This window comes from Dendrobates tinctorius, unplaced genomic scaffold (assembly GCF_039654945.1).
Source record: "Dendrobates tinctorius isolate UK_male_01 unplaced genomic scaffold, ASM3965494v1 ptg000073l, whole genome shotgun sequence".
Taxonomy (NCBI): domain Eukaryota; kingdom Metazoa; phylum Chordata; class Amphibia; order Anura; family Dendrobatidae; genus Dendrobates; species Dendrobates tinctorius.
The window spans coordinates 19,709,353-19,735,406 of record NW_027361741.1 but is presented as its reverse complement, the minus strand read 5'-3'; the positions used below and the strand labels follow the sequence as shown (position 1 = coordinate 19,735,406).

At 41.8% G+C, this 26,054-nt stretch overlaps 1 protein-coding gene across 1 annotated transcript in view; it reads right to left on the bottom strand.

Moving 5' to 3' along the window:
• Positions 1-405: 405 nt before the first annotated feature.
• LOC141096202 (dehydrogenase/reductase SDR family member 4-like) overlaps positions 406-26,054 on the bottom strand; it is a 79,537-nt gene continuing 53,888 nt past the window's right edge. Inside the window, exons 6-9 of the mRNA XM_073582685.1 lie at positions 22,350-22,401; positions 5,872-6,006; positions 5,656-5,708; positions 406-573 (exon numbers count right to left, since the gene is read on the bottom strand). Of these exons, the coding sequence (XP_073438786.1) occupies positions 459-573; positions 5,656-5,708; positions 5,872-6,006; positions 22,350-22,401 (355 nt within the window). The 3' untranslated portion in view covers positions 406-458. The remainder of the gene's footprint in view (positions 574-5,655; positions 5,709-5,871; positions 6,007-22,349; positions 22,402-26,054) is intronic.

Genomic DNA, 26,054 nt, shown 5'->3' with positions numbered 1-26,054 from the left:
AGAGTTTAATTTTGACATATCCCAGGAGATATGGATCTATGCATGATATCAGCGTGCCAAATTGATTTGGTTTATTTATGTATTACTTTATTGGGTCATTCGTTGCTCATCCACTTATGATGATCCTTTCTGCATCTCCTCATTTACTGTAGCATTGTAATGTTTGTTAATAAGTCGAGAACTTACCATTGGAGGTGAAGTCATTCAGCATCTACCAGCAATTGAGGGCAATGGTTAAGTGAGCATGATCTCTTCATAAGGTGTGGTAACCAGATTTCCATAACTCTCTAATAAGTTTATGTACGAATGACAATTTAAAAATTACAATATATGAGAAAAAGAATATATTTTAGAAAGGAAAAACTAAAGAGAAAAATTTATATTTGAATGAAAAAAATGTAAATGTTTTCATTTATTGGCTTTTATTAACATATAATAAATGTTTCTTATCTAGTGGATCAGAGCCTTCCTCTCAATCCACCTGTCACAGCAATGTTTTCTCCATTTATATATGAAGCATCTTCAGAACATAAAAATGATGCTATGCCAGCACACTCCTCTGGTTCACCAAGCCTGTAAAACAGTAATTAAAATAATCCTAAAAATTATTTGGCTATATTAGATCTCATATGAAAAGTAGAGTATAAATGGACAATAAGCAGTGAAATTTATAACATATAGTAATATACGTGGAGTTCGAATACAATTTTTTGATTTTCCTAGGAAAAATATATCTTTGTACCGTATTAGCTAGCAGATAGAAAAATATGAAAATTTGAGAGTCCTCAGTGGTTGATACCTTTTAATAACTAACTGAAAAAATGATAACACTTATCAAGCTTTCGAGACTACTCAGGTCTCTTCATTAGGCATAGCATAACACAAAATCTAAAGAGTCACATATTTATGTATAGCAGGACATGGGAACAAGTGACAAGAAGTAGAATTATCAATGTGGGCTGGGAAGGGGAGAAAACAGTTGTGACAGTTGCTCCAATATTTACTTCCACAATTGCTTTCTCTCCGTGCCATAGTAATAGATATGCTTCACGTCACTTGTCTTATTTACTGCACTATTCTATATCCTTTTGCGTATAAATATGTGACTCTTCAGATTTTGTGTTATAATATTCCTGATGAAGAGACCTGGGCTGTCTTGAAAGCAGCTATTTGTTACCATCTCTTTCAATTAGCCATTAAAAGGTATCAACCGAGGAGGACACTCAAATTTTAATATTTGTCTTGGATTTGCCTCTTTTCATATTCACATCAACCATAAGTGCTTTTCGTTTTTCCTCTTTTGTTTTCTTTAGTATAATAGTGCGATAATTAATATTAGCACAAAGCTGTCAGCTGTAACATGCTATAGGCTATCTGTAGATTGTTATCACTGAGCAATATAGTTAACCTATTTGAATGACTGAAATTACTCAATGATTTACTAAACCAAGGCCATAGCTCGCCTCAGGTAACGGTCTGTTTCTCAGGAGGTGGCAAAATGCTACTGCTCTGGCCTTTGACTGAGATGCATACATACTGGCCAGCAGGTAGCAAACCACCAGAAAAATAATATAATATGAGGCCCTTTAGAAAACGAACAACAAAAGAAAAAAAACTAAAATCCATATCTTTATTCATATAAATCTAAAAGGTACTATGCACCGGGATGTAAGCCAACTAACACACACTATATACACATAAGGTCGTATAGAGGAAGAGGAAATTTGGGGCCTAATTAGCCTCAGGCTACTCTTTGACTATCCAAATTCACAATATGGTATCCCCACTCAAAGAGTACTACTCGTCTTTGACCCTGTACTGTAATCATATAAGTAATGTATAAAATGACAACACAATACAAATGTCATCCCTACATACAGGGCATGACATTGACGCTCCAATTTCTCCACTATGGCTGAGACCAAAGAGCTGTCTAAGGACACAAGAGACACAATTGTAGATCTGCTCAAGACTGGGATGGGCTACAGGACAATAGACAAGCAGCTTGGTGAGAAGGCAACAACTGTTGGTACAATTATTAGAAAATAGGAGAAACACAAAACAACGTTTCACATTGTGGGGTAAGGATGATTCTGAGAAATGTCATGAATCAGCCCAGAACTACATGGGAAGTTCAACTACCTGAAGAGCATCTCAAATGTTACCATTAGTAATACACTATGCCATCATGGATTAAAATCCTGCAGAGAACACAAGGTCCACCTGCTCACTCCAGCTTATGTCTAGCCCCATTTAATGTTTGCCAATGACCATCTGGATGATCTAGAGGAGGCATGGGAGGAGGTCATATGGTCAGATGAGACCAAAATAGAACTTTTTGGTGTAAACTCCATCCGCCATGTTTGGAGGAAACAGAAGGATGAGTAACCTCAAGAACATTGTCCCAGCCGTGGACCATGGTGGGGGAAATATCATACTTGGGGGGTGCTTCTCTGCATAGGGGACTGGTTGATGGCACCATATTGAATGGAGGATGGATGGGGTCATGTATCACGAGATTTTGCCCAACAACTTCCTTCCCTCAGTAAGAGCATTGAAGATAGGTTGTTGCTGGGTCTTCCAGCATGGCAATGACCCAAAGACAGGGCAACTAAGGAGTGGCTTCTTAGAAAGCATTTCAAGGTCCTGAAGTGGCCTAAACAGTCTTTAGACTTGAATCCAATAGAATATTTTTGGAAGGAGCTGAATCGCAATGTTGCCCAGTGACAGCCCCAAAACCTGAAAGATATGGAGAAGACCTGTATGGAGGAGTGGGCCAAAATCCCTACAGCAGTATGTATAAACTTGATCAAGAACTACAGTTAATGTGTGACCTCTGTAATTGCAAACAAAGGTTTCTGTAAAAATTATAAAGTTATGTTTTTCTATTGTTTCAAATACTTATTTAATGCAATATAATGCAAATTAATTATGTAAAAATCATACAGTGAGATTTTCTGGATTTTTTTAAGATTATGTCTCTCACAGTTGAAGTGATAAATATTACAGGCCTCTCTCCATTCTTTGTAGGTGGTAATACTTGCAAAATTAAAAGTTTATCAAATACTTTTTTTCCCCACAGTAAATAGTGGAATATTTGTAATTTTCTGTTGTTTAGGGGAAATTTACATCTAGAATTTGATGAATTAGATGAGTAATTTGAATTTTTATATTTTTGTATTCTGGTCTGCGAAGGGTCAAATTGTATTCACACAATATTGTTTTTATATAAGTTCACAGGATTCGGTGTATTTAGACTATGATTAAGGGCATTTTGAACGCCAGAAACACAACAGTTTACTACTTGTGGTGAATGTTTCTAACATCTTTCTAATGGAATTTAAAAAAAGATTTGACATTTTAACCATTGTGGATGTTCCATTCTCCTTTAATAAATCGATATTGTGTGTCATGGTCTTTGACAGGACTAACAGAGATGTGGTTAGCCCTAATACAGACACAAAGCAAAAGATTTTTCTTTACAATATTCATATTTTTTTCACCACTTTAAAAAGCAATGCATGTTTGCTAATCAGACATTATCAAACAATGCATCATAATCAGACTGACCTGGACAATTATGTTTCCAGTCATTTTTACTGCACAATGAACGTTATGAAAACAAAACCCAAAAGTCAAAAGCAGAATTTCAATTTTTTCACCACTTTATCCCACTTGGAATTTATTTTTGTCTTGTAAAAAAAGTAAAGCCCTCACATATAAAAGTCAACAAAAAAAATAAAAAAGTTATGGCTCTTGAAAAAAGTACAAAAATGAAAAATTACCAGAGCCTTAAAAGTTTAATAAAATGGGGTAGGTTGTATGGATGATTATTTCAGCAAATAAAGTGATTATAATGTGGCGGTGGGAGTGAGATAATGCATAATTACAGCAATTTTTAATGTAGTTGCATATACGGTTTACTCACTACTGCTCACTGATATATATTCATTTGTGTTAGGCGTCGAGTTTCCCCCACTGCACAGGGGGAATCTCGAGCCATGAACCTCTGCGGTCATCATCACCCTGAGCACATATTCCATTCCCTTAATCCTCCTTACTTCACCGCTCCAAACTACCCCTTTAACAGTACACCCTGTTGGATATTTATCATTATGGGCCTAGTCCTGGTGGCTATGACTAGATATTATTTCTGGTTAGACAGAGAGTAACAGGATGCATCTAAGGTGAGTCACCATTGAGCTGCGGGCCAATGTTGCATTCACGTTAGGGTGCCAACCTCCACATTAGGTAGGGGTATAGTAGGGTATTATAGGCGAAAATAAGGTTTGTGCTTATATTTTTGGTAACCAATTTATGACTGGTACATTGTGGCCTGTTTAAGTTTACTTTAGTGGTGAATTTTGCCGTATTTTTAGAGATGACAAATAAAGTTAATTTTTAAAGGTATTAGTTTTTTGTTTGTGAGGCATAATTTCCTATACCTACCATATTTATCTTTCTCTATACTTTTTTGTATATTCATGTGTACAGTTTATTCTTTCCTGGATGCCGGTATGCACTTTTGAAATTATTTACAAACATGTTATATGAATACTTATCACACTGCAAATATATAACGAATACGTATCTGCACTGTTTGAAGTGTAAAGGAATAGCACTTACTAATTGATTCAATGGATTATTATTAGTTTGTCAGAAAATTTTTCAATGTGTCATTTCAAATAATATCTCAAATTGCTCCTGTTTTACTCCTTAGATGCTGCTGCTATCAATTAAATGTAAAAGACAATCAAAAGACAAATGTAAAATACAATATTATAACAGGGCCAGCCCGAACGTATAGGCGAACTAGGCGACCACCTAGGGCGCCGACCGAAAGGGGGCGCCAGAGAAAAAATAGAAAAAATTTTAAAAAATCTTTTCAAAAGGCAAAAAGTTTTAGGGATGGAAAGAAAAGTGTACATATTTAAGGGCAAATATGAGGCAAGAGAGGTTGGTTGGGTTGGCAACAATTTCGATAGAATCTGAAGTTGCTAAACAAATTAATCTCGGTGACTTAGTGTCATCCTTTTAAAAAAAAAAGGCAAGGAAACAAAAATTTTAATTACCTATGGTCGTTTTTGTTTTGTGTTATTGATTACTTTGTATATATTTGTCCTATACAGCTTCTCAGAAGATTAAAGAGTTAGGAGAGAGTTAATTAATCAATCATTGTTGTTGTGGTTTATTTTGCTCCTAAATTTATATCCCAAGTTTTCATCTACTGCCAAGAATAGTAGGGGCGCAACAACATAGTTTCGCCTAGGGCGCCGTAATCTCTCGGGCCGGCCCTGTATTATAAAAATATGTCATCATCATCATAAATAATCCTACAGAATAAAGCTGCTATTTTTACAGCTCAGTGAACATCATAAAAACCAAGCTTTAGCAGCCATACTGGAAATTATGTATTGTGCAAAAAATATTTTCTTTTTTTCCCCTGTGTATGGTATGTTATATGGTAAAGTGAATTGTTTTATCCAAAATAACAAATCTTTCCACAAAAACAAACACATTTGCTTTTCTATATAAAAAAAAGTAGATAAGATATAGGGTCCACGATTATCATTCTTTATTCTTTTAGCAGTAGTTTAATAACTAATTTACCTAGATTTTATTACATCTGTTACAAAAGGAAACAAAGAAATTCACCTGTAAACACCCATGGGAATCACCAAAGATGCCAGCTCTGGATTTTTCATTATCTGGGAAAAGTAAAACATAGCATTTTAGGATACTGTCTGTGTAAATGGAACACACATAATGTAATTAAATAATATCACTAAAAATGTCAATGCTAAAAACATATTGGATCCACAGCATTAATGTTGGCCATTAAAAGAATAATCCAAGAAAATATCCACTAACCGCTTTGCTGAAGCTCGTGTTGATTAATCCCAGAGCAAGTCCATTCACTCTGATGTTCATAAACCGCATTGCTTGAGCCAGAACATTTGTTAGTCCAAAAAGTGTTGTCTTAGATATGGCGTATGCCCCAATAATCTAGAAAAAAAGACCTCAAAGTTAGCTGTTGCAAATGTGTAATACTCTGGGGCTAAAACAACATTTTGGTGGTAAAAATGTAGTTATTTTTTTATTCACTGCTTAATGGTATAAAATTCTGTGACACACCCGTGGTGTGAATATGATCCTTGCACCCCTAGATAAATTCATTGAGAGATGTAGTTTGTAAAATGGGGTTACTTAAGGGGGTTCTGCTGTGTTAGCACTTTCATGGGCTCTCCCAGTGGGTCATAGCACCTGCAAACCATAACAGTAAAATCTGACGCTCCTTGCCTTCTGAGCTTTACTTTCTGCATGAAAAATATTTCTCGATTGCATGTAGGGTATTGGCGCACTCTGAAACAAATGCACCTCAGTTTGTTGTAAAAAAAAATGCTGTAAGCCCTTATAAAAATTAAAAACTTGGGGCTAAAACAACATTTTAGTGGTAAAAATGTAATTTTCCATGGTAAAAAAATTCTGTGAGGCACATGTGGTGTCAATATGATGACTGCACCCCTAGATGAATTCATTGAGGAGTGTAGTTTGTAAAATGATTTCACATATAGGGGTTTTCTGTTGTTCTGGCATCTCAGGGGCTCTGTCAATGTGACATGGCACTCTCAAACCATTATAGCAAAATCTGAACTTCAATATGGTGCCTCTTCTCATCTGAACTAGGCCTCAAAAGTAGTATTCCCCCACATATCTACGTACTCAGGAAAAATTGCACAATAAATTGTAAGGTGCAATTTCTCCTGTTACTCTTATGGAAATGCAAAATTTGGGGCTAAAATAACATTTTTGTGAGGAAAATGTTATTGATTTTATTATTTTCACGGCTCAGCATTATAAACTTCTGTGAAGCACCTGGAGGTTCAAGGTGCTCCCCACACTTCTAAATACATTCTTTGAGGGGTCTAGTTTCCAAAATAGGGTCACTTGTGGGGGGTTTCCACTGTTTAGGCATTTCAGGGGCTCTCCAAATGGGACATGAAGTCCGCTAATGATTCCCAGAAAGTTTACATTCAAAAAGTCAAATGACGCTCCTTCCTTTCTGATATTTGCCATGCGCCCAAACAGTGGGGGTATCAACATGCTCAAGAGAAATTACACAACAAATTTTGGGGTCCATTTTTTCTTGCTACCCTTGTAGAAATGAAAAAAATGGATCTGAAGTAATTTTTTTGTGAAAAAAAGTTAAATGTTCATTTTTTTTCCACATTCCAAAAATTCCTGTGAAACTCCTGAAGAGTTATTAAACTTATTGAAAGTGGTTTTGAGCACCTTAAGGTGTGCATTTTTTAAAATGGTGTCACTTTTGGGTATCTTCTATCATATAGACCCCTCAAAGTGACTTCAAATACAATGGTTTTGTAAATTTATAACTTCTTAGCAAAAAAAATTTTGGTTCCCAAATTGTGCTGATGTAAAGTAGACATGTGGGAAATTTTATTTATTAACTATTTTGTGTGACTTATCTCTGTGATTTAAAGGCATGAAAACTCAAAGTTGGAAAAACTGCAAAATTTTCAACATTTTTGCCAACTTTCTGTTTTTTTCACAAATAAAGGCAAGTAATGCCGAATAAATTTTACCACTATCATGAAGTTCAACATGTCACAAAAAACAGTCTCATCATCAGTGGGATTTATTGAAGCATTTCAGAGTTATTACCTCATTAAATGACAGTGGTCAGAATTGTAAAGATTGGCCTGGTCATTAATGTGCAAACCATCTTCGGGGGTAAATGGGTTAATAAACCTAAATATTTAATAAAATAAAAGTGTTTTTTTTTTCTTACTTAGCAGAATATTTATGGGTGCATAATTATTTGGTTATTATTAGTGTGTAGAATTATTATCCAGCCTAATGGAAAAAAAACCATAAACTGTCCCATCTCAGTTGTTTATTTTCATCTGTTAAAGTGAGAATAGGAATCCAACAGCACTGGATGTATTAAAATACATTTCTGATATTTAAAAAAAATATCTGAGACCAATATACAGTAGCTACCATTCTTTTTAATAACAATCATACAATCATAAAGTTTCCATCTATAGAGTCTGTCAGTCTCTTAAACTGTTGACAACTTATTGGGCAAGAGCTACAGCTTCCCAGACACTGTTCAAAGAGGTGGATTTTTTTTTCACTGTAAATCTCTTTTTTCAAAAGAGCCCTCAAGTTTTCAAAATGATTTTGGTCAGGTGAAGAAGGAGCCATGTCATTATTCTTTCATTTTTAAAGCTTTTACTGGATAGCTAAGCAGTGGAGTACTGTGACGCATGTGACATTGTCCTGCATAAATATCATGGTTTACTTGAAAGAGATAGAATTTTTTCTGTACCTCTGCTTGAGGAAAAATGTCTTCTAAAAACAGTAGGTTTGTGAGTTGATTTTAAGTCCATGTTCCAACCAAAAATGTCCTACTATCTCATCTTTAATAATACCAGCTCATAGCATTACCCCAACTTGACCATGCTCATGTCTGAGCCAAAGTGGAGGTCTGTGTCTGTTACTGATCCAGCAATGAGCCCATTCATGTGGTCAGTCAAGAGTCACTCAAATCTCATCAGTCCATAAAATCTTTGAAAAATCTGTTTTCAAAATTTTCTTTGCATAGTCTTGACGTACCACGTTGATATCTGATAACACCCACTTGTACCTAAAGTTAACACATTAGGTGGCAAATACTTTCATTTCTAATATTTCCGCAATGGAGAGGTGAAAAAAAAACAAGTTTTATTCCAGTGCAGTTACTATTATATCATGTGTCCAGTTCAACAAATGTGTATATACAGTGGGGAAAAAAAGTATTTAGTCAGTCAGCAATAGTGCAAGTTCCGCCACTTAAAAAGATGAGAGGCGTCTGTAATTTACATCATAGGTAGACCTCAACTATGGGAGACAAACTGAGAAAAAAAAATCCAGAAAATCACATTGTCACATTTGCATATTATGGTGGAAAATAAGTATTTGGTCAGAAACAAAATTTCATCTCAATACTTTGTGATATATCCTTTGTTGGCAATGACAGAGGTCAAATGTTTTCTGTAAGTCTTCACAAGGTTGCCACACACTGTTGTTGGTATGTTGGCCCATTCCTCCATGCAGATCTCCTCTAGAGCAGTGATGTTTTTGGCTTTTCTCTTGGCAACACGGACTTTCAACTCCCTCCAAAGGTTTTCTATAGGGTTGAGATCTGGAGACTGGCTAGGCCACTCCAGGACCTTGAAATGCTTCTTACGAAGCCACTCCTTCGTTGCCCTGGCGGTGTGCTTTGGATCATTGTCATGTTGAAAGACCCAGCCATGTTTCATCTTCAATGCCCTTTCTGATGGAAGGAGGTTTGCACTCAAAATCTCACGATACATGGCCCCATTCATTCTTTCATGTACCTGGATCAGTCGTCCTGGCCCCTTTGCAGAGAAACAGCCCCAAAGCATGATGTTTCCACCACCATGCTTTACAGTAGGTATGGTGTTTGATGGATGCAACTCAGTATTCTTTTTCCTCCAAACACGATAAGTTGTGTTTCTACCAAACAGTTCCAGTTTGGTTTCATCAGACCATAGGACATTCTCCCAAAACTCCTCTGGATCATCCAAATGCTCTCTAGCAAACTTCAGACGGGCCCGGACATGTACAGGCTTAAGCAGTGGGACACGTCTGGCACTGCAGGATCTGAGTCCATGGTGGCGTAGTGTGTTACTTATGGTAGGCCTTGTTACATTGGTCCCAGCTCTCTGCAGGTCATTCACTAGGTCCCCCCGCGTGGTTCTGGGATTTTTGCTCACCGTTCTTGTGATCATTCTGACCCCACGGGGTGGGATTTTGCGTGGAGCACCAGATCGAGGGAGATTATCAGTGGTCTTGTATGTCTTCCATTTTCTAATTATTGCTCCCACAGTTGATTTCTTCACTCCAAGCTGGTTGGCTATTGCAGATTCAGTCTTCCCAGCCTGGTGCAGGGCTACAATTTTGTTTCTGGTGTCCTTTGACAGCTCTTTGGTCTTCACCATAGTGGAGTTTGGAGTCAGACTGTTTGAGGGTGTGCACAGGTGTCTTTTTATACTGATAACAAGTTTAAACAGGTGCCATTACTACAGGTAATAAGTGGAGGAAAGAGGAGACTCTTAAAGAAGAAGTTACAGGTCTGTGAGAGCCAGAAATCTTGATTGCTTGTTTCTGACCAAATACTTATTTTCCACCATAATATGCAAATAAAATGGAAAAAAAACAGACAATGTGATTTTCTGGATTTTTTTTTCTCAGTTTGTCTCCCATAGTTGAGGTCTACCTATGATGTAAATTACAGACGCCTCTCATCTTTTTAAGTGGTGGAACTTGCACTATTGCTGACTGACTAAATACTTTTTTTCCCCACTGTATGTGTATGCTGTGTAGTGAAAGTGTATTAATATATTCACCTACCATCGCTGTCTCTGGTATCCAGTGTCATTCTACACCTCTTATCTCCTCTGTGTTGCCGGCTCGTTAGTGCTGATCCTAGCCGGCAACACAGAGAGCTCTCTGTGATTATGCATGTTGCACAATGACAGCGCATTAAAGGGAATCTGATAAGAAAGATAAGAAAAATTAGTTATATTATACTCACCGGGGGGGAGGGGGGCGGTTCGGTCTTGGTCCAATGGGTGTTGCGGTCCGGCACCTCCCATCTTCTAACGGTGATGTCCTCTTCATTGTTGCCTGTCATGGCTGCTGCGCAGGTGCACTGCTCCCAGCGCCTGCGCACTGCAGTACTCTGCTACAAGGGCAGAGCAGTGTGCTTGCGCAGGAGCGACGAGAAGGAAAGAAGAGGATGTCACCGTTAGAAGATGGGAGGCGCCGGAGACCAGATTCGGACCACCCCTGGGTGAGTATAATATAACTCATTTTTCTTATCTTTCAGGTTACATTGGGGGTTTATCTACAGCATTACAGAATGCTGTAGATAAGCCCCTGGTGACGGTGCTGGCAGCTGGTACTCGAAAAAATGGGGTGGCAGATTCCCTTTAATGATGGTTCTGGTTCATTTTAGTAAGGGGGCCCTGCTCTGAGGATGCTTCGTTTGAGTGTTCCAGCATGCACTTGAATTCTCAAATGAAGCCTCAGCCCACAGGAAGTAGGGGAAAAAAGTACAAAAGCAGATAGTGTAGTTAGGGGAATAGTAGGGAATTTTTTTTTTTTGCAAGCATATTGGAAATTAGTTTACATTACAGCATTAAATAGATAAGGATTTGGATTATACTTTATTTAACCTTTGACCTGTAAATTCGCCTCTTTTTGGCCTTCCTAATACCTTTCCAGTTGTCACCAGTTATGTTATGTGGCGAAGTAAAAAAGATGACTATGAAAGAAGTCTAGAAAGAGAAGTTAGAAAATAGAAGAGAAAAAAGCTAATCGGAGGACTTGTGGTGTCATGAGAAATATGAGTTAAGCCAAGTAAAATTGAGAATTTATGCATGTGCACACTATGCCTTTTATATGCTGGTGAACCTGGTAAATTTTACAAGCAAAATACAATTTAAGAAAATGCCAGTGGTTAACACTAGAGATGAGCGACTTTGCCTTTTTTTAGGGTTGTGTCGGGTTTCATGAAAGCCAACATTCTCAAAAGTCGAGTCGAACGAAATTGGCCGACTATCGTGAAAAGTCGGAGGTCCAACTGAAACATGAAACCCAATGCAAGTTAATGGGGAAGCAAAGTCGGCAGGGAGTGGAGGACAGTAAACACACCTACAGTGCCCATTTCAATGCCAGCAACATCAATTCTTATTACTTAAGCTTGTCAACCTTAATTTACTTTATGATAGATAGTTACGCATTGAAAACCGGGGGTTATTTGGCTAAAGTTGTGGGGGGAGGTCTGGCTCCAGGTTTTCATGTGCCCCGGGAGAAAGAGTGTCAGTGGGCCCCTTTAACACATGCCACAATTCATGATGCTCTGTTACGGCAGAGAAATATTGGTATAGTGCAATAAAAAATTCTTCACTTCTTACATTACATGACTGATATCTATTTTAAATTCTACAATAGCTCAAAAACCGGACAGTATATTCCTCCATACAGTATTATGGCCACCACATAGTGCGCCATACAGAATAATGAGCCCAATATATTGCTCCATACAGAATGGGCTCCACATAATGCTCCATACAGAATAGGCCCTTTATGTGCTCCATATAATACTCCATACCCTATATGATGGCCCATAAATAATGAACCCCATATGATGCTCCAGTATATGATGGGCCCCATGGATGATGCTCCATTGTATGATGGGCCTATATAATGCTCCATATATAATGGGTCCCATATGATGCTCTAGTATATGATGGGCCCCATATGATGCTCCAGTATATGATGGGTCCCATGGATAATGCTCCATTGTATGGTGGGCCTATGTAATGCTCCATATATAATGGGCCCCATATGATGCTCTAGTATATGATGGGCCCCATATGATGGGCCCCATGGATGATGCTCCAGTGTATGATGGGCCTATACACTGTGTGCAGAATAATAAGGCAAATGAGTATTTTGATCACATCATCCTTTTTATACATGTTGTCCTACTCCAAGCTGTATAGGCTTGAAAGCCAACTGTCAATTATGTAAATCAGTTGATTTGCATCTCTGTTGTCACGGTCACACGCGGCTGGACACAGCGCCCCCAGCAGGGCGGATTTAGATGACACGCATGACCCTGGATACACCGCCTCCAGTTGGACGAATTTAAATAGTAACACGTGCAGCTGGTATGCCGCCTCCAACAGGCGAATTTAGGTAATACATGTCACACGTAAATCTGGAAACCCCACCTCCAGTAAGGCGAATTTAAACAATAAGGGAAAACCTGGGTAACAATAACAATGGTGGCCCTGCGATAGGGAATGGGGACGTGGAGACCTCCTGCACTCCCCTGAGGCAGTGTCTCTACACTCCTAGCGTTCCCTAGGCCGGTTCCGCACCGGGTGCCGCTCAGGATACCTTTTAACCCTAGCTCGCCCTGCACCTAAACCCTCACTAGGGAATTGGTCGGTGCGGAAACTAATCCCACCACTGCACTAAACACACATAAGGAAAAGTGACAAAACAGGGGAAACACCACTTAGCTTTGCTCTGTTGCTTAAGCTCCTAGCAACAGAGCCCACCACCTGCGTGCATCCTTTCCTCCGACCGGGTCCAACATCATAGTGCAGCCTCGGAGCAACCAGAGTCCACCACCTCCATGCAGCTGTCCAGAGACAAAGTCCAGCACCATGAGCCCAGCTGTTCTGCCAATGAGTCCAGGATTTTGAGTCCAGATTTCAGCAACTAAGTCCAGCATAGTGAGTGCAGTTCTACACCGCAACTGCCACTCCACCAAGCCATGCAGGCACTCCTTGCTGACACCAATGCGACGACTCCACCAATCCATGCCAGCCCTCCTTGCAGACACCATCACTGACTCCAGCAATGTACTCTCTCTGAGCTGCCCGTGACTCTCCTTGAGCTCCATCCTTCACCCAGGCTTGCATGTAACTGAGGACTAATCATCAACCATGATTGACACACCTGATACTCTCTTATAGAGCTACCACACCTGTTACATAATTACGTGCAAAAACTAAGGTAACCAAAGCGCAATGACCCTAATGGGCACCGGGGGGAAAACTGCAACTAAAATCAACACAGTGCAATGACCCTAATGGCCACAGGGGGCAAAACCACCTTTGACACACAGCCAAAGGAAAAAAAAGGTTACTTTGTGCATTTAAACTGTCAGATCCAACCTGGACTATGACATCTGTAATGAGGAGGGGTGTGGTCTAATGACATCAACACCCTATATAAGATGTGCTTAATTATTAGGAAACTTCCTTTCCTTTGGCAAAATGGGCCAGAAGAGAGATTTGACGGACTCTGAAAAGTCAAAAATTGTGAGATGTCGTGCAGAGGGATGCAGCAGTATTGAAATTACCAAACTTTTGAAGTATGATCACTGAACACTCAAACGTTTCATGGCAAATAGGCAACAGGGTCACAAGAAGCATGTTAATAAAAAAAAGGCTCAAAATAACTGCACATGAATTGAGGAAAAATCAAGCGTGAAGCTGCCAAGATGCCAATTGACACCAGTTTTGCCATATTTCAGAGCTGCAACATTACTGGAGTATCAAAAATCACAATACTGTGCAATACTGAGGGACATGGCCAAGGTAAGGAAGGCTGGAAAACAACCACCTTTGAACAAGAAACATAAGATAAAACATCAAGACTGGGCCAAGAAATATGTTAAGACAGATTTTTGTAAGGTTTTATGGACTAATGAAATGAGAGTGACTCTTGATGGGCCAGATGGATGGGCCCGAAGCTGGATCAGTAAAGGCCAGAGAGCTCCACTCTGACTCAGACTCCAACAAGGTGGAGGTGGGTTACTGGTATGGGCTGGTATCATCAAAGATGAACTTGTGGAACCTTTTCGGGTTGAGGATGGAGTGAAGCTCAATTCCCAGACCTAGTGCCAGTTTCTGGAAGACACCTTCTTCAAGCAGTGGTACAGGAGGAAGTCAATATCATTCAAGAAAAACATGATTTTCATGCAGGACAATGCTCCATCACATGCATCCAAATACTACACAGCGTTGCTGCCCAGTAACGGTCTAAAAGAAGAAAAAATAATGACATGGCTCCCTTGTTCACCTGATCTGAACCCCAGAGAGAACCTGTGGTCCCTCATAAAATGTGACATCTACAGGGAGTGAAAACATTACACCTCTTGGAACAGTGTCAGGGAGGCTTTGGTGGCTTCTGCACGCAATGTTGCTCGTAAAGCGATCAAGCAACTGACAGAATCTATGGATGGAAGGCTTTTGAGTGTCATCGTAAAGAAAGGTGGCTATGTTGGTCCCTTTTTTTTGGTTTTGAATGTCAGAAATGTTTATTTCTAAATTTTGTGTTGTTATATTGGTTTACCTGGTGAAAATAAACAGGTGAGATGGGTATATATTTGGCTTTTATTAAGTTGCCTAATAATTCTGCATAGTAATAGTTACCTGCACAAACAGATATCCTCCTAAGATAGCCAAATTTTCAAAAAAAAACCACTCCAACTTCCAAAAATATTAAGCTTTGATATTTATGAGTCTTTTCGGTTGATTGAGAACATAGTTGTTGTTCAATAATAAAAAGAATCCTCTCAAATACAACTTGCCTAATAATAATTATGCAAACAGTGTATAATGCTTCATATATAATGGCCCCCATTTATAATGCTCCAGTGTAAAATGGGCCCTGTATATGATGCTCCAGTGTATGATGTGCCCCATTTATAATGCTCCAGTATATGATGGGCCCATACAGTCATCTGTGGGATGATTTGAAGCGGGCTGTCCATGCTCGGCGACCATCAAACTTAACTGAACTGGAATTGTTTTGTAAACAGGAATGGTTACAAATACCTTCATCCAGGATCCAGGAACTCATTAATAGCTACAGGAAGCGACTAGAGGCTGTTATTTTTGCAAAAGGAGGATCTACGAAATATTAATGTCACTTTTATGTTGAGGTGCCCATACTTTTGCACCGGTAAAATTTTGTTTAAATGCAGATTGCACATTTTCTGTTACTACAATAAACCTCATTTGAATCCAGAAATATAAATGAGTCCATCAGTTATTAGATATATGAAACTGAAATAGCTGTTGCAAAAACCAAAATTGTTATAAAAAAAAAAGGTTAACATTAATAGGGGTGCCCAAACTTTAACATATAACTGTATAATGCTCCATATATAATGGGCCCCATATGATGCTCCAGTGTATAATGGGCCCTATCTATGATGCTCAAGTGTATGATGGGCCCCATATAGAATTCTCCAGTGTATAATGCTCCCCATATATTGCTCAAGCATTTAAAAAAATGAAATACCTCACCTCACTGGGCACTGCTCTACTCTAGACACTTCAGTGTCATCATCTTCCAGCTTTCTGCACTCGGACTGTTCAGGCAGAGGGCATACAGACGTGACGTATTCACACTCTCTGACCTGAATGTCACTGTCAGGAAATGCGGAAGAGGTCACAGCGGTGGAGCAGGGAGAGGTAAGTATTGCAAGTATTGGTGCCCTGAGCAAGCAGGGGGGCCCACTCATGGGCGACGGCACTGGCACAGGGCCCCTCATAGCACGACGGTGTCTGTGATGGTGAGTGGTCCCCCCCACCGTCACAGACACTGATGTACTGTGAGGGGCCCTGTGCCAGTGCCGTTGTCCACGAGTGGGCCCCCCCACCTGCTCAGGGCACCGCCACTGGTACAGCCCAGTTAGGTAGGTGGAAAAACTGTCATATGTTGAGGTGCAGGCTGGACGTTCAGCAGCTGCAAATGGAGGATTTGGAGAAGTCAAAGGAAGAGGATGACAAAGCGAGCCATTTTGCTGGCAACCTATGTGTCATTAGGGGAAGGTGGGACAAAATCCTTTGAAACCTATGCATGGTTCATTTTAATGAAGGTGAGATCACCAACAGTTTGGATCGACAGCCGTGTCCTTCTTTCTGTCAGGATTGACCCAGCAGCACTGAAGACTCTTTCTGATAGCACACTACCAGCAGGGCAAGCGAGCTCCTGTAAGGCATACTGTGCCAATTCAGGCCAGGTGTCCAGTTTACAGGCCCAGTAGTCAAAGGGGAATGAACTGTGAGGGAGAACATCGATAGGGGAGGAGAGGTAATTTTGAACCATAGTTGACAACTGTTACCTCCTGTCTGTTGCAATCGATTCAGTATTAACAGTCGTGTGAATGGTCCTCAAGAAATCAGTCCACAACATGGTCAAGAAACCCCGGTCTCCAACGCTAGTTTGGCTGTGTGCACCATGAACACCTCTTCCATTTGGCCCAGTATGGCTCATGGTAGAACCTGCATCGCTGCTGTGTCCTGGGAATGCCTCTAACAAACGGTTTACCAGAGTTGCTTGTTTGTTCACCAATATTAGCTCTAGGTTCTCCTGTGGCATGATGTTCTGTAATTTGCCTTTATAGCATGGATCGAGGATGCTGGCCAACCAGTAGTCGTCATCCTTCATGATTTTGGCAATGCAGGGTCCCTTTTTAGGATCCGCAATACATAATTGAACATGTGGGCCAATGTTCAAGGTATCACTGATGCACTGACAGTGGTGGGTGGAGGAGCACTTTCTGCCAAATCCACATCCCTGCAGTCACGTACAAACCCTGCACCTGACCTTGGCAAGCCAAAATTTTCTCTTGCCTCCCGAGAAGCATCCTCCTCCCCAAAATAATCATCCCCCTCATCCTCCTCCTCCTCCTCTTCCTCTTCATCCTCCACCTCGTCCTGGACAGTTCCCTGACCAGACAATGGCTGACTCTCATCAAGGCTTCGCTCCTCCTCCTCTTCCTCCTCCACTGTAGATGCCTGATCCTTAATGTGCATCAAAGTTTGCATGAGCAGACGCATAAGTGGGATGCTTATGCTTATGATGGCGTCGTCTGTGCTTACCAGCTATGTGCATTCCTCAAAACACCGTAGGACTTTACAGAGGTCTTTCAGCTTTGACCACTGCACACCTGACAAATCCTTGTCTGCCCTCAAACTGCCTGTCCGTGTATCCTCCCACCAATGCATTACAACCTGCCTCTGTTCGCACAGCCTCTCAACCATGTGCATGCTGGAGTTCCACCTTGTTGCAACGTCTATGATTAGGCAGTGATTGGGGAGGTGGAGCGATCGCTGCAGCCTCTGCATACGACTGGCATCTAAGGGCAAGTGATGGATGTGCGAGCACAGTCTTCGCACCTTATGGAGCAGGGCTGTTAAATCCGGATAATTATTTAGGAAGCACTGCACCACCAGGTTAAAGGTGTGAGCCAGGCAAGGTATGTGTCTGAGTTTTGCAAGGGTTATGGCCGCCACAAAATTACGGCCGTTATCACTGACTACCTTGCTTGGCTCAAGATGTAGACTGCCCAGCCATGACTCAGTTTCTCGCTGCAAGTACTCGGCCAGTACCTCCACGGTGTGTCTGTTGTCGCCCAAAGACATCATCTTTAAAACAGCCTGCTGATGCTTACCACTAGCTGTTCGATAGTGGGACACCTCGTGTGCAACACTGGCAGCTGCAGATGGAGTGCTCGTGCGACTGCGCTCTGTCGACGAGCTTTCGCTTCTGGAGGAGGAGGGGGGGTCGAACGCCTACAGTCAACTGTTTCCTATACCGTTTGCTAGGCAGCACTGTCCCACTGCCGCTGTCCCCTGTGGACCTTGCATCCACCACATTAACCCAGTGCACAGTGATGGACAGACAATGGCCCTGGCCATGCCTACTGGCCCATGCATCTGTTGTGAGGTGCACCTTTCCACTCACTGATTGTTTGAGTGCATGGACAATGCGGTCTTTCACATGCAGGTGGAGGGCAGGGATGGCTTTCCTAGAAAAGAAGTGCCAACTGGGTAGGTCATAGTGTGGGACAGCGTAGGCCATGAGCTCCTGGAACGCTTCGCTTTCAACCAAATGGAAGGGCATCATCTCTAATGAGATCAGTTTGGCAATGTAGGCGTTAAAAGCCAGTGTACACGGATGAGAGGATGAGTACTTTCTTGTCCTACTCAGAGTCTCTGCTAGGGTGAGCTGGACTTAAGAGCTGCATATGAGGGAACTAGCGGTGGACTGGACGGACTGAGAGGGGGTTGGTGATGGTGCTGATGGCCTAGATTCAGTCTTTCGTTGCAAAAACATTGTGATTCCCTGACTGCTTTGGCCTTGCGACGACACCTCAACATTTCTTACTGGTGGTGTGCTAACCGGTGGGCTTACAGTGGGGGAAGCAATGTAGCGCTGCTGGCTAACTTCAGTCGGAGCAGGTGCACATGTGCTATGTGAGGTTTTGAATTGCGTCCACGCTTGCTAGTGCATGGTGTTTAAAAGTCTAAGCATGCAACTGGTATTCAAATTTCGGAGATTTTTCCAACGGCTAAAGGTCCTTCCGCACTTCTTACAGATAACCTTTGCCTGATCAATAGGATTTTGGTTAAAAAAGTGCCACACTGCACTCTTCCTACTATGGGAAAAATTTTCAGGGCTTGCACGTTGTGCTAATTTGACCGTCTGGCCAAGGTGTCCTGCTACTCTTTTTGTTTTTTTACCACGTTTTTGAACAGCTACGGGCCTGCCAGGTAACCGCTGCTGTGATGTCAATGCCTGCTGCGGATCCTTCTCCTCTTCTGAGCTATGACCAGCGTCACCCTCTTCCCCAAATGGATGCCAATCCGGGTCAACAACTGGGTCATCCATCACCTCCTCCTCAATTTCATCTGCACCTTCCTCTGTGTCACCGTGTAAGGTGGTAGAGTATGTGGGAAGGGGCACCTGAGTTTCATCAGGGTCAGATTCAGGCTCAGTAGACTGCGAGGGCAATGTAGTGCTCTGGGTCAATGTACCAGCAGAATCATCTATCAGTGGCAGTGTATCAGTGCACTCCTTGTCAGATTCATCTTGGACTGGGGAATTCAGAATTTGACTTGATAACCCAGGTATGGTATGTGAAAAGAGATCCATGGAGTAATCTGAAGTGTGGTCTGCCCTATCCTTCACTTTTGGTGGGGGTGAAGGACACAAGGAAAGGTGTTATTCCTGACCAGAAGCCAGCACTGACGACTCAGTGCTTGCAGTTTTTGAAACTTCAGAAGAGGAGGCAATAGAGCTAGAGGCTGTTTTGGCAATGTAAGCCAAAACCTGTTCCTGATGCTCCGGCTTTAAAAGCGGTTTACCTACTCCAAGAAAAGGGAACCTTCCAGGCCTTCTTGAGCCAGACGATGACGCTGGCTCAACACCTCCTGGCTTAGCTGCTATTGTGCTTTTGGCATAACCAGCAGATGCACCACCACCATCAGTACCAGCTGTCCCCCCCGCCCACATCCGTTGCCTCTTCCACCATACTTCCTCATATTTTGGAAAATGTACCAAAAATACCAGCAGATATATGGTATTGTACGAGGATTGTACAGCTGTATAAGGTGTAGGGAAAAATTTAAATCTCCGTATATATTTCCTAAGTCACACACAGACGCCCCCCCAGTATTGATTTGACCATGATACAAACAGCAGATATACGGTACTGTATCAGAAATGTACAGCTGTATACGGTGTAGGGGAAAATTTAAAGCTCTGTATATTTATTTCCGGAGTCACACACAAACGCTGTCTCAGTATGGATTTGACCGTAATCCAAATAGCAGATACACGGTACTGTATCAGAAGCGGACAGCTGAATACGGTGTAGGGGAAAATTTAAATCTCTGTATTTCTTTCCGGAGTCACACACATAGATAGTCAGCATGTATTTGTCCGTGATGCCAGCCAGTATGCGGTAGTGTGTGAGTAGCGTACAGCTCTATGCGGTGTATGGAAAAATTTAAATCTCTGTATATTTATTTCCGGACTCACACACAGACGCTGTCTCAGTATGGATTTGACCGCAATTCAAACAGCAGATATATGGTACTGTATCAGAGGCAGACAGCTGAATACGGTGTAGGGGAAAATGTAAATCTCCATTTATTTTTTTCCGGAGTCAAACACAGACGCTGTCTCAGTATGGATTTGACCGTAATCCAAACAGCAGATATACGGTACTGTATCAGAAGCGTACAGCTGAACACGGTGTAGGGGAAAATTTAAATGTCAGTATATTTATTTTCGGAGTCACACAGACGCTGTCTCAGTATGGATTTGACCGTGATCCAAACAGCAGATATACGGTACTGTATCAGAAGCAGACAGCTGAATATGGTTTAGGGGAAAATTTAAATCTCCGTATTTATTTCCGGAGTCACACACAGATAGTCAGCATGTATTTGTCCGTGATACCAGCCAGTACACGGTAGTGTGTGAGGAGCGTACAGCTCTATACGGTGTATGGAAAAATTTAAATCTCCGTTTATATTTCCGGAGTCTCACACAGACGCTGTCTCAGTATGGATTTGACCATAATCCAAACAGCAGATATACGACATTGTATCAGAAGCGAACAGCTGAATATGGTGTAGTGGAAAATTTAAATCTCCATATATTTATTTCCAGAGTCATACACAGACGCTGTCTCAGTATGGATTTGACCGTTTCCAAACAGCAGATATATGGTACTGTATCAGAAGCGGACAGCTGAATAAGGTGTAGGGGAAAATTTAAATCTCCGTATATTTATTTCTGGAGTCACACACAGACACTGTCTCAGTATGAATTTGACCATAATCCAAACAGCAGATATACAATACTGTATCAGAAGCGGACAGCTGAATGCGGTGTAGGTGAAAATTTAAATCTCCGTTTATTTATTTACTGAGTCCCACACAAACTCTGTCTCAGTATGGATTTGACCGTAATCCAAACAGCAGATATACAGTACTATATCAGAAGCGGACAGCTGAATACGGTGTAGGGGAAAATTTAAATCTCTGTATTTATTTCCGGAGTCACACACAGATAGTCAGCATGTATTTGTCCTTGATACCAGCCGGTACATGGTAGTGTGTGAGGAGCGTACAGCTCTATGTGGTGTGGGAAAAATTGAACGCTCGGTAACTGTGCAGAAAAAATGAATAAAAGTAGGAGTGCTGTATAAAAAACAGTCTGCACGGCATGGTCCAGACAGCAATACTCCTGTAAGGCAGGCTAATAATCAGTGCTGCTGCACACTAGAAAATCATTCCCAGTCACTGCACACTAACTCTACACAACAATTGCTATCAGCAGAAGCACAGATTCTTTTTTCTTTCCTGCCTATCTTTTTTCTTTCCTGCCTAACACTCTCCCTATTGAGAAACAGCGGCAGCAACCTCTCCCTATGCTAAGACTGGAAGAAGTAAAATGGCAGTCGGCGGTCAGGGTTTTTATAGCCACTGTGACGCTACACAAAGCAAGCCAATCACTGCAATGCCCTTCTCTAAGATGGTGGTGGCTGCTGCCCATATCATCGCATTGCCCACAGTGTGCGTCCTTGCTCATTGGCTGAGAAATAGCGCCTGTAAGCATTATGGGAAACGCAATTTTGGTGCTCGGGTCGGCGACCGCATGGCCGACCTCACGCTATGGTCGGATTTCGCTTGGCGAAACCCGACTTTGGCGAAAGTCGGCGACTTTTGAATCTGACAGACGTGTTTTGCGCAACTCTAGTTAACACAGCTCAAATGTCGGAATATATGCACCAGTCTTTTTAAACCTACAATTTAACTTTGGAAATACATTTACTGCTGCAAATTTCATAGCCCAGTCAATTTTGCCAAGAACAAATGAATGCAAAACATTTTCATTTCAAGTTGAAGTGAACTTTAGGAATAACTTACAGGGTGAGGTATGTATCCAATAAAGGATGAACATAAAATGATCGATCCTCCACTAAAATACAAGAAGTTAGATAAAACATAGGTTAAAAATCAGCAAAATAAAATGTATGTTAATGCATTTCTGAACAAAAAGGTAACAGACTAATAGAAATAGGGACACATTAATTTCATTGATAAACCTCATGCTATATAAAAATAGGTAAAAATATATTTAGGGCTCGCTCACAAGAGTTTATACATCAGATGAGTGATATCTGTTGTTTTATTGGATAGCACTTGCACCAATGATCAATGTATTTTTCTCATGTCAATTAGGAAAATCGCAGTTTCTGCAAAAATTGGAGCGCGTTCACCCATTCAAGTCTATGTATGTATGGAAACCATTGGACTGCACTCGGTTACATAAAGGTCTGCCAGTTTCAGGTAATACACATGAAGGAGACCCAACTTGGTGTCAAAACATTTCCAAAAATTAGGGACAGACCCAATGCAAAGTGGCATCAATTGACCTGTAGTAGAAATTTCATAATGGCACAGCTGCCATCAGCCATGGGCCATGCATGAGGTATAATTGTGCAGCATGGATGAATGGGACAGGGCTTGGATCAGCATTTCTAGCTGAAACATTGATCAGTAACAGGTGAATGAGTGACAGGTGTAGGCCTGGTACTCTTTGAGGCCTGCCAAATTCAGGCAACACACATGAAGGAGACTCAACTTGGAGTCCAAACATTTCCCCAAATTAGAGGCAGATAACAGTAACATTGGCATCAATTGACTCCCTGTAGGAATTTTATAATGTCACAGCAGCAGTCAGTCATGGGCCATGCATGAGGTATCAGGATCTGGGCCAGCATTTACAGATCTAAATTTAAGTTTCAATTCAGTTGAGGTGAGTGAGAGGCTGGTGTAATCCTGCTTTGCTGGGGGCCCTTATACCTCATGCATCAGCTCAAAACTGCTTTTTTGTTCAGCCACACACAGCTGACACAAATATCAGCTTGGTAGACTACTAATGTTGGAATAATGTAAGGATAGTAACAAAGGTAGTTGACAGATGATCAATTCACCCAAAGTATAAATTTGATAATGGCACAGAAGCAGTCAGCCATGGGCAATGCATGCACTATCAGGGTCTGGGCCAGCATTTACAGCTTTGAATTTAAATTTAAATTGAGATGAGGTGGGTGATGGACCAGTGTAAGCCTGCTGTGTTAGGAGCTCTTATTCCTCATGCAACAGCTCAAACTGCTTTTCTGCTCAGCCACGCTCAGGTGCCATAAATATCAGCTTCCTAGACTAATATTGTTATAAACATTTAACGATAGTAAAGCAGGTAGTTGACTAAAAGTAAGTGCAGGTCTGGCAGTCTGGAAGCCCTACAGCTCCAGGCAACACACATGAGGGAGACTTGACTTGGAGTCTCCACATTTCAAAAAATTATTGGCACACACCAGTAAAGTGGCATAAAGTTCTCCAGAGTAGAAATAGTATAATGGATCTCTCAGGCCCCTTCCACTACAGGCATCTCACCACATGATGACACAACTTGGAGTCTCCAAATTTCAAAAAATTATTGGCACACATCAGTAAAGTGGCATCAATTTCCCCAGAGTAGAAGTAGTATAATGAGCCTCTCAGTCCCTTTCTTACAGTCAAAGCCACCAGATAGAGATCCAACTTCGAGTCGCTATATTTCAAAAAATGGTTTATAACATCAGCAGCAGTAGCAACAGCAGGCACAGAAGCCATGACAAAGGTGTCACAGACTGCAATAATGTGAAATCATTGTCACACACTAAACTACATCAATGTCTGCCAAGTCTGCGACTGGGGTGCAAAAGTCATTGGAGATCCATGACTTGTTCATCTTGATCAAACTTATGCAGTCTACACTTTCAAGGGTCAGCCGGATGCGCTTATCCATCAGGACACCACCAGCAGCACTGTAGACATGTTCTGAGATAACGCTGGCTGTCGGGTAAGACAAAACCTTCAAGCCATGACAGGCAAACTCCGGCCACTTTTCCATTTTTGAAGATCAAAATGCAAAAGGGTCCAAATTCCCCCTGATGGCATTGATATTAAGATCCAGATACTCCTACACCATCCTCTCCTGTAGTTCACAATGTGTCAGTCTTGTTTACTTTGTACTGATGGTGCATGGGCAGGTCTAAAAAATGTGTTTAATGACTCACAGAAATTGCTTATGACACTTTCTCTGCTGTGGCTAATGTTTTGGTGTTAATGACTCGGCATTCCAGGGGTTCTAAGTCTATAGCTGTTATTTACACTGTGTGCCTCAAGGCTGTCTTGGGATAAACTACTCTGAACATTGTCTACAAGCGTGTTTCGATGCACCAGCATCCCAGTGCCCCTTTCCAGGAGAAGAGCATCTGACAAAATTTATTCTTACACCGTGGATTTAACAGAGGGGCAACTCAGTAGTCAGCACTATTTCTAATCCTAACAGAATGGGCATCATGTTGTAATGGAGCAAGAAGGTGCTCATATGTCGGGTGCTTTCATGAGGTACAAGTTCATGGTGTCTTGCTCACTGTGTCCACTCCCGCCAACCAGAGACAACAGAGGGCATCATTATCCTCTTTATCTCTTGACTGCTGCATGACCATCACCTATTCCTCCCCTTCCTCCTCTATTTGGTCCTCGACTCTTGCACCTTCAGTAACTGTTTGAATGGTACAATGATTCCCCCTTGATCACTGTAATCCACCGTACCATGGCAGCTGCTTGTGCGACGACAGTTGGGAACTTCCAGATTTTGTAATACTTTCTGCCTTCTCCTCTGCTTCATCCTCTTCATTTGGAACTACCACCTCCTCCCGCAGATTATTCAAAGTGTGCTCCAGCATGTGGATGACCAGACTAGTGATACTGATGATGGACTCGTCAGTGCTAACCATTTTAGTAGCCATTTCAAAACTGTGCAGAAGGGTGCAAAGGCCCTGCATCTGCTCCCACTCCCAAAGTGATTTTCAGCACATTTGTTTTGCATAGTCCCAAGCTATGTGTCACGTCGCTGTCAGACTCAGGGCCTGCTGTTCCAGCTTTGGCCACTAGGAGGTGCCGGACTGACACGTTGCCGCCAGACTCGGGGCCTGCTGTTCCGGTCATGGCCACTAGAAGGCGCCGGACCGTCGCGTCGCCGCCAGTCTCGGGGACGGCTGTTCCTGCCTCGGCTACTGGGAGGCGCTGTGGTTCACCCCTGGGTGAGGGTGGTGACAGAGAAGAGGCTCCTGCGCAGGCATCTGGTGGGCGCAGGCTCCGCCCCTCTGTCAGTCATGTACTGCATCACCACCTGGCCTGGTCCTGGGGGCAGTCCTAATTACATCATCAGTCCGGGAACCTGTGAGGGATGACCTGATCCCTCAAATACCTTGGGACTGGTCTTGCAAGCTGCCGGATATATTCTTGGTTCCCCTGCGTGTTACAGTGTGAATTGCTATAGTTAACTCTGACCTCAGCCTGGATTTCTGACCATTCTATTGCCTGCCGTTTTTGTACCTTTGCCTCTCTTCCGATTTTTGATCTTCACTTGGATTCCTGACCCTTCTTCTGCCTGCTGATTCTGTACCTTTGCTGCCCTTCTGGTTTCACTGACCTCGGCCCGGACTTTTGACTATTCTTCTGCCTGCTGACTTTGCACCTCTGCTGCCCTCCGGCCTCCATCTCCTGCCTCCTGAC